Source organism: Lithobates pipiens, unplaced genomic scaffold, assembly GCF_037356315.1.
Source record: "Lithobates pipiens isolate NorthernLeopardFrog02 unplaced genomic scaffold, aLitPip1_a1.2 Scaffold_16, whole genome shotgun sequence".
Classification (NCBI taxonomy): domain Eukaryota; kingdom Metazoa; phylum Chordata; class Amphibia; order Anura; family Ranidae; genus Lithobates; species Lithobates pipiens.
Window position 1 is genome coordinate 215,299,913 of NW_027507748.1, and position 14,616 is coordinate 215,314,528.

Here is a 14,616-nt window from a genome sequence, read left to right on the forward strand (position 1 = left end):
TTCGAGATCGGGCTCAGGTATGTACTTGGGGGGGGGGGGGGGGGGGCAGTAAATAATCTTATGCTTTAACAAACACTTTAATTCACAGAGTTCAATGGTCAAGAATTAAGTAATGCAGAGTTCAGTAGTAAGTAATGAAGAGATCAGAGGATAATAATAAGCCAAGCAGAATTCAGAGATCAGTAGTAACATAGGTGTCAGTAGTAAGTGATACAGATTTCAGGGATCGTAAATAAGTTGGGGCTCTTGAGTCAGTAAAAATTAACCTGGAGTTCAGAGAATAGGAGTAGGGATGAGCTCTATTTTCGGGTTGAAAATAAGTTTGACTCGAACATCGATGTTTGCCCATTCGTCGAACATTATGGGGCATTCCGCGGGGCTCGAATTTTCCGCAAACGCCCCATAATGTTCGCCGTTCAACGAATGGGCAAACACCAGATGGTCGAGTCGAACTTATTTTCGACCTGAAAATCTAGCTCATCCCTACTCCTATTCTCTGAACTCCAGGTTACTTGTTTACTGACTTAGGAGCCCCACCTTATTTATGATCCCTGAAATCCCTGAAATCTGCGAGATCACAGTGCATTGCTGTATGATGATTGGCCAAAGAATGCACCTGACCTGCATGCTTTGGCCAATCACAGCATGCTCTGCTGAGAGAGCCATAATTGGCCAAAGATGGGGCCTTTGGCCAATCATGGCTCAGGAGAACTAAGTCCACGTATAAATGCATAAAGATGGTGCTGCCATAAGACCATACAACAGAACAAAAATATTACAGTGCACACATGAAAAACTAACATTTACCTCCAGCAAGGCTTTTTAAAAACACCTAGACATATTCAAAAAACATTATCAAAAAATATGGGGATTTGGTCACACCATATTGCTATATGGTGCTTAAGCCCACTTAGTGGGTCCTACACTATCCATAAATTGGGAGATCCTGCTTCTCTGAACCATGGGAGCTATACTCCTCTATATGAGAGAACATGAGGTCTCCACCATGACACAGGTGGTCACTAAGGAGAGGTACTTACTGAGGGAGTGGGGTTCTCCACCCAAAAGGATTTGGTCAGAATCCATACAATAGACAAACAAGACATTTGGGGGACACACTCTAAAAAAATGCATAAAGATGGTGCTGCTATAAGACCATACAACAGAACAAAAATATTACAGCGCACACATGCAAAACTAACATTTACCTCCAGCAAGGCTTTTTAAAAACACCTGGACATTTTCAAAAAACATTATCAAAAAATATGGGGATTTGGTCACACCATATTGCTATATGGTGCTTAAGCCCACTTACTGCAACAAAGTACCCCATGATTAGTGGATCCTACACTATCCATAGATTGAGAGATCCTGCTTCTCTGAACCACGGGAGCTATACTCCTCTATATCGGAGAACATGAGGTCTCCACCATGACACAGGTGGTCACTAATGAGAGGTACTTACTGAGAATGCACCTGACCTGCATGCTTTGGCCAATCACAGCACGCTCTGCTGAGAGAGCCATAATTGGTCAAAGACAGGGGGCCTTTGGCCAATCAGGGCTCAGGGGGACTAAGTCCACGCCCTGCACTATATAAGGCTGCTTACACAGTGGGCGTGTGTAGTGTTGTTGGCGTGGACTTGAGTTAGATTAAGCAGGCAGGTTATTCAGTTAGTGGCAGTGTATTTGATATATATATATATATATATATATATATATATATATATATATATATATATATAATATATATATATATACTCTGCATTTAGCATAGACTATATATTCACTGTTTACTTGATATTCAGTCAGTGCAGGCAGTGAATTTATATATATATATATATATATATATATATATATATATACACACACATATACAGTCTTGTGTGTCTATTTATATATATATTTATATATATATATATATATTTATATATATATATATATATATATATATATATATATATATATATATATATATATATATATATATATATATATATATATATACATATATATACACACACACACACACACACGCTGTAGCCTCTACAATGCATTCTGTGGTGTACTGTTTTTAATACACTTCAGGCGATGTATTAATATATATATATATATATATACACTCTGCATCCAGTATAGCCTATATATACAGTGCATTCTGTGGTGTACTGTTTCTAATATACTTCAGGCGGTGTATTAATAAATAAATAAATATATATATATATATATATATATATATATATATATATATATATATATATACATATATGTATGTATGTATATATATTCTGCATCCAGTATATCTACAGTGCATTTGGTGGTGTGCTGTTTCTAATACACTTCAGGCAGTGTACACAGTATCTAATCTAGTGCAGGTGGTGTACACAGTATCTAATACAGTATGTACAGTTTCTACTACTTTTCTGGTGGTGTACACAGTATATAATACAGTGTGTACAGTTTCTACTACACTTCTGGTGGTGTACCCAGTACACAACACAGTGCAGCCATAGTAGTTTCTGATACAGTGCAGGCGGTGTACACAGTATCTAATACAGTGTGTACAGTTTCTAATACACTTCTGGTGGTATACACAGTATACAATACAGTTAAGCCATAGTACTGTTTCTACTACTTTTCTGGTGGTGTACACAGTATCTAATATTATATGTACAGTTTCTACTACACTTCTGTTGGTGTACACAGTACACAATACAGTTCAGCTGTAGTACAGTTTCTATTCCAGTGCAGGCAGTGTACACAGTATCTAATACAGTGTGTACAATTTCAAATACATTTCTGGTTGTGTACACAATACAGTACAGCCGTATTACAGTTTCTACTACTTTTCTGGTGGTGTACAAAGTATCTAATACAGTGTGTACAGTTTCTACTACACTTCTGGTGGTGTACACGGTACACAATACAGTGCAGCTGTGGTACAGTTTCTAATACAGTGCAGGCAGTTTACACAGTATCTAATACTGTGTGTACAGTTTCTACTACACTTCTGGTGGTGTACACAGTATAAAATACAGTGAGGCCGTTGTACAGTTTCTAATACAGTGCAGGTGGTGTAAACAGTATCTAATACAGTGTAGTGTGGTGTTGCAAAACGAAAAAATACATCATGTCTGGAAGGCCTCCAAGGAGAGGCTCACAGGCCACTAAAAAAGGGCAAGCAGGCTCTGTGTCTACAATCAACAGTGGTGGTCATGGACATGATGCATCCTCTACAGGTGGCCATGGGGCATGCTTTTACTTTTTTTTTCTGCTGCTGGCCGTGTAATTAAGCCACAACATGCAGAAGAGTTGGTGGAGTGGATAAAAAAAGCCGTCCTCATCCTCCTCATCTTCTGTCACCCAGGCTCAGAGTATTTTGCCTTCCAACGCAGCTGCTAAAGCAACCTATTCCACTGGCTCCTTGTCCACAGTCACTCCTTCCGTAGCCCACCATCATGCACGGAGGAGTCCCCAAAATTATTCACTCACAGTGTCTGGTACATGCTACTGGAGGATCAGCATCGATTTGAAGGCTCCGATGTTGGTTGCCAGGTTGAGGAAGGGAGTAACGTGAGCCTAGAGAGAGGGGGTGCCACAGAAGGACAAGAAACTGGCAGTCATGTTCCCCCAGCTACAGCATACTGCCAAGTTTGCTCCCGTGACAAGGAGGAAGGGGATGATGAGGTCACTGGCTGTACTTGGGTGCCTGAGAGAAGAGAGAAAGAGGAGGAGGCACAACTCCAACAAGGCAGGATGTCCTCTAGTGGGCAGCTGTCAGGGCTGGCTTAGCTCTTCCTCCTCTGGGCTGGCCACTCAGCTGTCGGCTAATTGCCAGCTCTCTTCTCTTTCCACAGTTACCAGCTGTTCCCGATGATGCTTGTCTGACCTGCCTATTTAAAGCCTTCCTGCTCACTTTTTCATTTGCCTTCGCATTGGTCACATCACAGGGAACCATCTCCTGCTGTTTGTTTCAAGTCTGGCTTGCTGACATCCCACCTGGCTTCTTATCCTGCTTGCGGTTGCTCTCCTTGGATCCCTGACTTCCGGCCTGGCTGATTACCCGATCTGGTTAATGAACTTTGGACTGACTGACTACCCGATCTGGCTACAGGACTCTGGCTATGCTTGACTACGCTTTTTTATATTTACCTTTTTATTTTTAATAATAAACAAGTGTGATTTGATTGTACTTCTGTCTCAGTCTGTTTCATGGTTTCTGACAGTACGCGAAGGCCATTAATTCAGATGATACAGTCAATCCACTTGTTGGTAAGATTTTTTCCAGATTGGATGAGCAAGATCACCGCATGGATCAGTTTGCCTTGGCATTACAAACGTTCCTGAATCGCATGGCTCACCTGGAATCCCCCACGGTGGCTGCTCCGGGACAACCTGAGTCGCAGGCCGTCCATGCTGCTGCGCCAGCCTCTCTGTGCAGGCACCCGCCTCGAGTATTACTTCTATAAGAGATATGTCTGGTTCTGCTTCACTTCCCCACTGATTTGGAGGCGATCCAGTTCACTGCAGAGGGTTTCTCAATCAGGTTGAGATATACTTCGAAATGCTGCCCCAGGCGTTTCCCACTGACAGAAGCAAAGTAGGTTTTGTGATATCTTTGCTTTCTGAGAGAGCCTTGGCCTGGGCTAACCCTCTATGGGAGACGCAAAAACCTGTTGTCTTGAGCTAACCTCAGTTTGCGGCCTCCTTTAAAAGGGTTCTTGATGTTCCCGCACGCTCCGGCTCTTGATGGGAGATCTTTACAGCCTGCTCATGTGACTCCTGAGACGGTTCCGTTGTCCATGGCTGTAGGGGCTCTTCACCATGAGATAATCCAATTCCAAGTTATTTCCTCACCCAGATTTCTGCTGGTTATTGGTTATCCTTGGTTACAGAGGCACAACCCCTCTTTTGATTGGCTCCGTGCTGAGGTTCTCTCCTGGTCACCACAATGCAGTGAGACATGCTTCCTGAAGGTATCCAAGGTCCTGTGCACCGCTTCTCTCCCCTCCTTGCCGGAGGAGTACCGTGATTTTGGTGATGTCTTTGATAAAGGTCAAGCTGGTAGTTTGTCTCCACACTGGCCTTATGATTGCGCAATTGACCTTCAACCTGGTGCCATACCTCCTCGTGGCCGGGTTTACCCTTTGTCAGTCTTGGAGGATAAGGCCACGGAGGAGTATGTTGCTGACGCACTTTCTCAATGTTTCATCCGCAAGTCCTCGTCTCCTGCTGGTGCCGGTTTCTTCTTTGTGAAAAAGAAGAGAAGTGAACTGAGACCTTATAGATAGATTACAGGGGTCTCAATCGTGTCACTATTAAGAATGCCTACCCGATTCCATTGATTACGGAGTTATTTGACCGCCTCAAGGGAGCAATGGTTTTCAAAAAGCTTGACCTCAGAGGGGCATACAATCTTGTGCGCATTAAGGAGGGCGATGAGTGGAAAACTGTGTTTAATACCAGAACAGGCCATTATGAATACCTGGTAATGCCTTTTGGCTTTTGTAACGCCCCAGCAGTTTTCCAGGAATTTATTAACGATGTCCTCCAAGATTTGTTGCAATTGTGTGTGGTGGTTTATCTCGATGATATCCTCATATTTTTCAAGTCCCTGGAGAGCCACCACATAGATGTCTGTCGTGTACTTCAGAAACTAAGAGAGAACAATCTCTATTGTAAACTGGAGAAGTGCGAGTTCCATCGTGAACAGGTTACATTCCTGGGTTATGTCATTTCCACTGCTGGTTTTTCGATGGACCCAGAGAAACTGTCGGCAGTCCTACAGTGGCCTCGACCCGTGGGTTTATGTCCTCTGCAGCGTTTCCTGGGCTTTCCCAACTACTATCGTAAGTTTATTCATAACTTCTCATCTCTGGTCAAGCCTCTGACTAATATGACTAGAAAGGACGGTAACCCACAGAGTTGGTCTCCGAAGTCCATTAAGACCTTTGAGACTCTCAAGGCTGCCTTTGTTTCTGCTCCTGTGTTGGCACATCCTGATCCTACGTTGCCTTTTATCCTAGAAGTTGATGCTTCTGAGATGGGAGTTGGCGCCCTTCTGTCTCAACGTCCTAACTCTGAGAGCGCTATGCATCCGTGGGGCTACTTTTCCAAGAAATTGTCACCTGCTGAGGGCAATTATGAGATTGGTGACAGAGAGCCGTTGGTGATCATTTTAGCCCTGAAAGAATGGAGACATCTCCTTGAAGGTACCACTGTGCCTGTTCTTATTCTTACTGACCGTAAGAATCTTACATTCTTGTCTGAGGCTAAGCGACTCTCTCCCAGAAGGGCGCGATGGGCTCTTTTCTTGTCGAGCTTTAATTTCCTTGTCTCATTCTTACCCGGTACTAAGAATGTAAGGGCTGATGCCTTGTCACGACAATTTTCCTCCTCTTCCAAGTCGGAGTCGGTTCCGGTTCCTATGATTCCTCCTGATCGTATCTTGGCTACGGTTCGCACCAGTTTTAATTCTCCTTTGGGTGACAAAATTCTTGATGCTGAGGTCCATGCTCCTCCTGATAAACCTTGTGACCGCTGTTTTGTCCCAGAGAGCCTCCGTACTGCAGTGCTCCAGACTTATCATTCTTCCAAGGCAGCTGGCCACCCTGGGAAGAATCAACTCATTTGGGCCATCTCCCAACATATCTGGTGGCCTAGTCTATGGGCTGATGTTACTGCCTTCGCAGCTGCCTGTCCCGTGTGTGCTCAGAGTAAGACTCCACGACACCTTCAAGTGTGCCCCCTACAACCCATACCCAATGGAGAGAGGCCCTGGACTCACCTGTCTATGGATTTCATTGTGGAATTGCCCAATTCCCAAGGCAATACTGTTATCCTTATGGTGGTTGACCGGTTCTCAAAGATGTGTCATTGTATTCCACTTAAGAAGTTGCCCACCTCTAAGGAACTGGCTTCCATTTTTGCTCGGGAGATCTTTCTCTTACATGGGCTACCCAAGGTGATTGTCACGGATAGGGGCAGTCAGTTTGTCTTTCGGTTCTGGCGAGCCTTTTGTGCACAGTTGGGAATCCAGCTTGCGTTCTCTTCTGCATATCACCCACAGTCTAATGGAGCCGCAGAACGAGCCAATCAGTCCTTGGAGCAATTTCTACGTTGCTATATTTCTGACCATCATAACAACTGGTCTGACCTATTACCTAGGGCAGAATTTGCTCACAACAGTGCTTTGAATTCTGCCTCCCGATTGTCTCAATTTATGGCGAATTATGGTTTCCAACCTTCCATGTTGCCTGACTCGTTTGTTCCGCAGAGTATTCCTGTGTTAGAAGAGCATCTCCGTGGTCTTCGTTCCACTTGGGTACAAGTCCAGGAGACTTTGCGTCATGCTAATAATAGGTACAGATGCCATGCTGACCGCAAACGCCTGCCTGCACCTTCCTAGGGGACAGGGTCTGGCTGTCATCTCGCAACCTCCGGCCTCGTGTTCCCTCCCTGAAGTTTGCACCTCCGTTTATTGGACCGTTCCGTATCCTTCGCAGGATTAACCCAGTAGCTTACGCGTTGGACCTTCCTCCTAGTATGCATATCTCTAATGTGTTTCATGTCTCCTTATTGAAACCGTTAGTCTGTAACCGATTTACCACCTCAGTGCCACGTCCTCACCCTATTCTGGTTGAGAACCATGAGGAGTATGAGGTACAATCCATTGTTGACTCAAGTAGGTTCCGTGGGCGCATACAGTACCTGGTGCATTGGATGGGGTACAGTCCGGAGGAATGCTCCTGGGTTTCATCCTCTGACGTACATGCCCCTGTTCTCCTCCGCGAGTTCCATAGACGGTTTCCCCTCAAGCCCGGTGGCCCTCCGAGGGAGAGGGGTCATGGGGAGGGGTACTGTCAGGGCTGGCTTAGCTCTTCCTCCTCTGGGCTGGCCGCTCAGCTGTCGGGTAATTGCCAACTCTCTTCTCTTTCCACAGTTACCAGCTGTTCCCGATGATGATGCTTGTCTAACCTGCCTACTTAAAGCCTTCCTGCTCACTTTTTCATTTGCCTTCACGTTGGTCACATCACAGGGAACCATCTCCTGCTGTTTGTTTCAAGTCTGGCTTGCTGACATCCCACCTGGCTTCTTATCCTGCTTGCTGTTGCTCTCCTTGGATCCCTGATTTCCGGCCTGGCTGATTACCCGATCTGGTTAATGAACTTTGAACTGGCTGCCTACCCGATCTGGCTACAGGAATCTGGCTATGCTTGACTACGCTTTAATATTTACCTTTTTATTTTTATTAATAAACAAGTGTGATTTGATTGTACTTCTGTCTCAGTCTGTTTCATGGTTTTTGACAGCAGCTTAAGCGCAGCCACCCTATTACATCACACCGCAGAGCTCCACAGGTGCAGAGCGCTGCTGACTCCCGCGCTGACTTCTAAAAAGTTCCTTGGTGGTGGCGCTTTCTGAATGCACATTCAGTGCTGCTGGAGGGTTTGTAATGAATCAAAGAGTGCGCCTGTTCACAGACTCCGTTCATAGGCTCACATTCATAAAAATGAATCAGTCTTGGATCAGCAGCTATCAAGAACCTGATGCTGATGTAACTGATTGAATTTGATATGGATCTGGGATCCCTTGAAGACTGCCTATGCTGACTATCCTATTCCTCCTCAATCTTGATGATGCTAGCTTCCAACAATATTTTTGGTTTAGGGCACCACCAACCAAGGCCCAATTTTTTTGCCCCTGTTTAACATGGGCATGTAATTACAATTCTTGATATAATATTTCACAACAGGGCTAGTTTCTGAGCCCAACAAGAGTAACTGTGAGGGCTTACAGTGTTCTGGTACCACCAACACCTAAGGCCCAATTTTCTGCAGAGTATATAGGGCAGGTCATATAATATATACTGCTGTTCAGAGTATATAGTGCCTGGGGGCAAGGGAGACCCCCACGCCATTTAAAAAAAAATGTGGGTGCGGCGTTCCCCATAATATCCATACCAGACCTTTTGGGGGTGACATCCACACCATTTGTTTTGGTATCTTTGGTATTTTTATCTATATTGCCGGGATCCGACAATACATTATGGCCGCAAGCAGTTATAAATGACATTTTTTCCTTTAGAAATGCCATTTTGCTGTGGCACTGTTATAAACATGGGAAATATGCGCTACTTTACAGGCATACTAAGGACACGATATTTAAAGGAATATTTCATTTTTATTGTTTCACTTTAAGCATTATTAAAGTCACTGCTTCTGAAAAAACTTCAGTTTTTAAAACTTTTTTAGCATTGATACATGTCCCCTCGGGCAGGACCCAGGTCCCCAAACACTTTTTAGGCAATAACTTGCATACAAGTCCTTAAAATTAGCACTTTTGATTTTTCACTTTCGTGTCCCATCTGTGTCCCATAAACTTTAATGGTGTTAGCGTGTTCAAACTCATTTTTTGCCTGTTCGCGTGTTCTGCTGAAAACCAAACTGGGGGGGGGGGTGTTCGGCTCATCCCTAAATAGGGGTAACACAGGTATCATTAGTCAGCAATGCTGGGTGTAATGCATGTACCCTCCTTCCTCCTACTCAGGCAAAAAATTAAACAAGTTGCTAGACAGGTTTTTGGCCCAGTGCCTCTGTTCTGGGAACACCATATCTGAGACAGAGACAAGATATTTAACCAAATCAGGGACAGAAACTGGAGACATCTGATCACCTTACTTTCATGCCACACTCAGCATGTGTTCACCCACCCTGTGCAGCCTGTGCACAACTTTGGCATAATTTAACTCTGGCATGTTTCCATACCAGCGATTTGCGACTTCAGCTGAATGCACAGAACAGGGCATCCTCTTTTTGCGAAGCCACATTTCTCACTTCTCTTTGCCACCACTCACTACCTCTCATAAGTTAACAGCTTCTCTGTTTCCTCATGCTTTAGCTTTTGAGCCAACATTGTTTAACTACTTAAGCCCCGGACCAATTGTCAGCCTAAGGACCAGAGGTCTTTTTATAATTTCGCACTGCACTGCTTTAACTGGTAATTGCGCGATCATGCAGTGTTGTACCCAAACAAAATTTGCATCCTTTTCTTCCCACAAATAGAGCTTTTTTTTGATGGTATTTGATTGTCTCTGCGATATTCATTTTTTACAATATAAAAGGAAAAAGACTGAAATAAAAAAAAAAATAAAAGATATTTTCTACTTTTTGTTATAAGAAAAATCGAATAAACTAAATTTTAGTCATACATTTAGGCCAAAATGTATTCAGCCACATGTCTTTAGTAAACAAAATGTCAATAAGCGTATATTTATTGGTTTGCGCAAAAGTTATAGCGTCTACAAACTAGAGTACATTTTCTGGAATTTACACAGCTTTTAATTTATGACTGCCTATCTCATTTCTTGAGGTGCTAAAATGGCAGGGCAGTACAAACCCCCCCCCCAAATGACCCCATTTTGGAAAGTAGACACCCCAAGGAAATTGTTGAGGGGCATGTTGAGCCCATTGAATATTTTTTTTTTTTGTCCCAAGTGATTGAATAATGACACACAAAAAAAAAAAGTTTACAAAAAGTTGTCACTAAATGATATAATGCTCACACATACCATAGTTATATGTGGAATTGCACCCCAAAATATATTCTGCTGCTTCTCCTGAGTACGAGGATACCACATATGTGGGACTTTTTGGGAGTCTAGCTGCATACGGCACCCCGAAAACCAATCACTGCCTTCAGGATTTCTAATGCCGCGTACACATGTAGCGGACTACTTGCCCACACACGGCACTTTTTCAGCGGACTAAAACAGCGTACTAAATCCGCCCGACTATCCGCCGTACTTTTGAAATGAACGCCCACACACGAGGAGGAAAGTCTGCTCATTTTGTTTTTTAATCTACAGGAGGTTGTTTAGTGTGGTTAACCCTTGTTATTTATTTCACTTTGTTATTTTGAAATGTACCTGCCTGCTCACAAATAAACTGGCCTAAACTGGCCTTTTGGAAGGAAAACACATACACAAGTATTTCTTCAAACCAAAAAATACCTTTATTTCGGTGTCAGTAACAAATAAAGACAAATAGAGGGAAGCAGCAATGTTGAAACTGGGGAGATTAGCGAAGCCTTTGGCCCCCATCAACTATTTAAACGCAAAACTTGGTGGCCTGAGGAGTACATGTCTGGAAAGAGAAGTCTGGTCCTGAAGTCCATGAAATCTGGAACAGCAGCAGATGACATCTATGTTCCCAGGCTGTGGTACTACAACAGGCTGCATCTTCTGTCAGACCAGACTGAACCCAGGTCATCACTCTCTGGTCTTCCTTCCACGCTTCCTTCCAGGCTGTGGCTGTGGTGCTGGAGGTGTGGCAGAAGGAGGAGGAGGAGCAGGGGCATGGGCCAAACCACACAAGTGTGTTTCTGGTGTCATTTGGCCCAAAAGACCCTGTTGAGGGTGTGGGGAATAACCTCCTCACACAAGATCTGTTGCCCCTGCTCCATTTTATCAAGCTTGCACGCAACCTTGGCGGCAAAGGCCTCTTGGTAGGTGGGTTTTGCTTGGAGTGCCGCAGAAGCCTCACCAATCAGCCTCAGGGCCGACTCCTCAACATTCCCCCCCTTTCTCGCCCTTCTGCGTGGAAGGCGGAGGGGAGGGACCTGGCATTCAGTGAGGCTCCTTTGGCTGCCCACCGCCTGGCTGCCGCTTACGCCCGCCTCCTCCTGGCTGCCACTTTCCACAGCCATCTCCTGGCTGCTGCATTCCACACCCTCCTGGTCCTGGCTGAGTTCTTCCTGTGTATGAAAAAGGGACATCGTTTTAGTTTTTGGTTCATCAAACACACACAATTTTCACATCAACACTGTTGCAAATTGTTAACCAATAGAAAAGACTATCATTCTGAGCCCAGCATTTTTCTTTCTTGTCCCAAAGGTTTTGGCCACTGCTGTCTATTGATATGTGAAACACTTTCTAAACTCAGCAATTAGTGAGCAAAAATCAAGTTAACATCATTCATTTTGACTCCACAAAGATGTACAACAATACTATACCTGGCTCAAGCTGGCCTGCTCCATTTCTTCCTGAGTGGAAGGCCCAGGTTGGGCGTCGGAAGACTCATCAGGTGTGGAATGGAGCATAGAAGGATGCATGGAAAGAAGAGTAGAGAGGGATTCTCTGACATCAGCCTGGTCTGACAGAAAATACATCCTGTCATAATACCACAGGCTGGGGACATAAACGTCCTCTGCTGAAGCTCCAGATTGCAGGGACTTCAGCACCTTGCTCCTCTCCCTCATATATGTACTCCTGAGGTTACCAATTTTCTTTTTTAAATATTTGACGTCTGCCCTGGGGACCACCGACTTCACAAACTCAACCAGTTGCAACATTGCTGCCTGCCTCTTTTGTTTCTTACTATATAGTGGGTGTGTTGCTTGCCACAGGATGGGCATGTCTCTGTATTTATCGATGAACAGAGGGAGGAAGCTATGGTCATTGAAGCCGTCCATAATGTCTGCAAGACACAACACAAGACAAACCCTAATGTCAGTCTAAACTCCACTAATGCAGGCCTCAATCTAGAAGCAGTGTAGCCTAGTGATGTACCAAGTTCAAAATTTTACCTTCGTTTGCACGTCCGTCGCGTCAGCTTCTCCCTCTGTTCACCGATCGTACGGACGACACACGCGTGTTGCGTTTTATATACAGTGCGCATGCGTGAAACTCCGCCCGCCCCTGACGTTCTTTCCAGACTATTCCCCATGGTTTCATTCGTTCGTAGAAAACATCGTTCTTCCGGTAAGTATTCCAGCTGAACACAGTGTCCCCAATAATGTTATGACCTTGAAGCTCGGCCAAAATAAACAATTGGACAACACTTCCAAACAATGTTTCATATTGTTAATTCTGCCCTCTGTGTGCTAATTCTTTATTTTTTTCCATTCTCATAGGTGAGAGAAGACTCGGCAAGTATGAGGACACCAGGGACCACACCCCTCCCAAAGAAGGACAACTTCCAAAAGCAGAAACAGAGGAGCAGGAGGAGGAGGAGGAAGGAGAGATCGTGGAGGTTGGGCAAATTGTCACCACAACAGGTGAGTGTCGGAGAACATAGCTTCCGGTAAGCTCATCAATGTATGTCACCATATTTTTATTACATGGTGTGTTTTTTTTTGCTTTGTTTTGTAGGTGATGTGGAAGAAGATTCCCGTTTTACCAGTGAAAGTGCCCAGATCCAGATTGGGGAGATAATGGGGTGCAATCGGGATTTGGAAAATATCCTGCAAAACATCAATGATGTTAAAAATAAAATGAAGAACATCATTGATGTTTTGGGGAGAGTGTGAAACACCAAAAACTAGATAGGGTTTTATTTTTGCTATTTTAAAAACAAAATGTTGTATTTCTCGAAATTACAAATTTGGAAGATGCACAGAGTGTGTAAACATGCGCTATCTCCCTTCATGGGGGATCAAAGTACGTGTTTTGTGTAAAGTGTCTGAGATGAAGGGGTTGCAGCCCCAAAGCATGTACATTGATCCCCCATGATGGGAGATAGCACATGTTGACACACTGTGTGCATCTTCCAAATTAGTTTTTTTCAGGGGTGACACCCGATGTGATGAAGGCAATATCAGCCCAGTTTGTACATACTCATGTCTGATATTGTCTTCTCGTTTCAAACTTGAACTTTGTAAGTTCCTGTGTTCTGTATTTTACGGTTTGATACATGCCTGTTTACCCAAAAACACCAAGTAAACCAAATTTTGATTAAACTCTGTTTTTGAAACACACAATTTCTTGGTTTGTTGTAAAAACCTTTTTGAAACGCACATGTGAATGTGCTTGGATTAAAAAGTTTAATTATCAGCAATGTGTGGCTTCCTTTTTCATTGCACCAAAAATGTATTTGTAGTCAAATTTAAGTTTGTGCTGAGAAGGAGTGTGATTTACTAAAGGCAACTCCACTTTGCACTCCAAGTGCAGTTTCATATGTACTTTTGCAGTGCACTTGTAGTGCATAGTGGATGTGCCTTTAGTAAAAAACACCCACAGTGAGGTGTAAATTTGGACAATCATGCCATTTTCCTGCCATGGTGCAGAAAATGAGCAGGATTTTGGTCAGTAATGCACTACATACATTAGTTACAAAAACAAGGTGTGTGTGTAGCAGACCCACAACATAATAACATTATCTGAAGAAGAGACTGTCCCCTCATCTCGCTTTGAACTTGGGTTTGCACTGTTGGTGAAAAAGGCACAACTTGAAAAAAAACCTAAATATACCTAGGAGACACCTAAAACCAAGCAAAGCAGTAAATGAAGAAGTTTCAGATAAAAATGTATTCTTAAAATGCCGCTCAGACATTGTCTGGCATATCAATGGCCCCCCTACCCACAAAGTAGTCCATGTATTGTGTTCTACCCTCATGGGCGCTTTGGGGGGGCAAGCCAGGATGAGCATGTTGAAGGCCCGTGAGGTTATCTTAATTTTCCAGCAAGTCTGCTTCTTGTTGGCCAACTGAGGCTGCATAGTTCACAGAAACTTTTTTCATAAAATTGTGCAGAACACAGCACGCCAGCACTATGTGATTCAGTTTGTATTCCGCCATGTGAATAGGCGTAAGAAAAAGGCGGAACTGGCTGGCCAGTATG

The 14,616-nt window shown here is 43.8% G+C and overlaps 1 protein-coding gene across 1 annotated transcript in view; it reads left to right on the top strand.

Annotated features, from left to right (window-relative positions):
• LOC143982364 (uncharacterized) overlaps positions 1-13,736 on the top strand; it is a 33,004-nt gene extending 19,268 nt beyond the window's left edge. Inside the window, exons 2-3 of the mRNA XM_077481016.1 lie at positions 12,912-13,055; positions 13,150-13,736. Coding sequence (XP_077337142.1) covers positions 12,912-13,055; positions 13,150-13,307 — 302 coding nt within the window. The 3' untranslated portion in view covers positions 13,308-13,736. The remainder of the gene's footprint in view (positions 1-12,911; positions 13,056-13,149) is intronic.
• Positions 13,737-14,616: the final 880 nt, after the last annotated feature.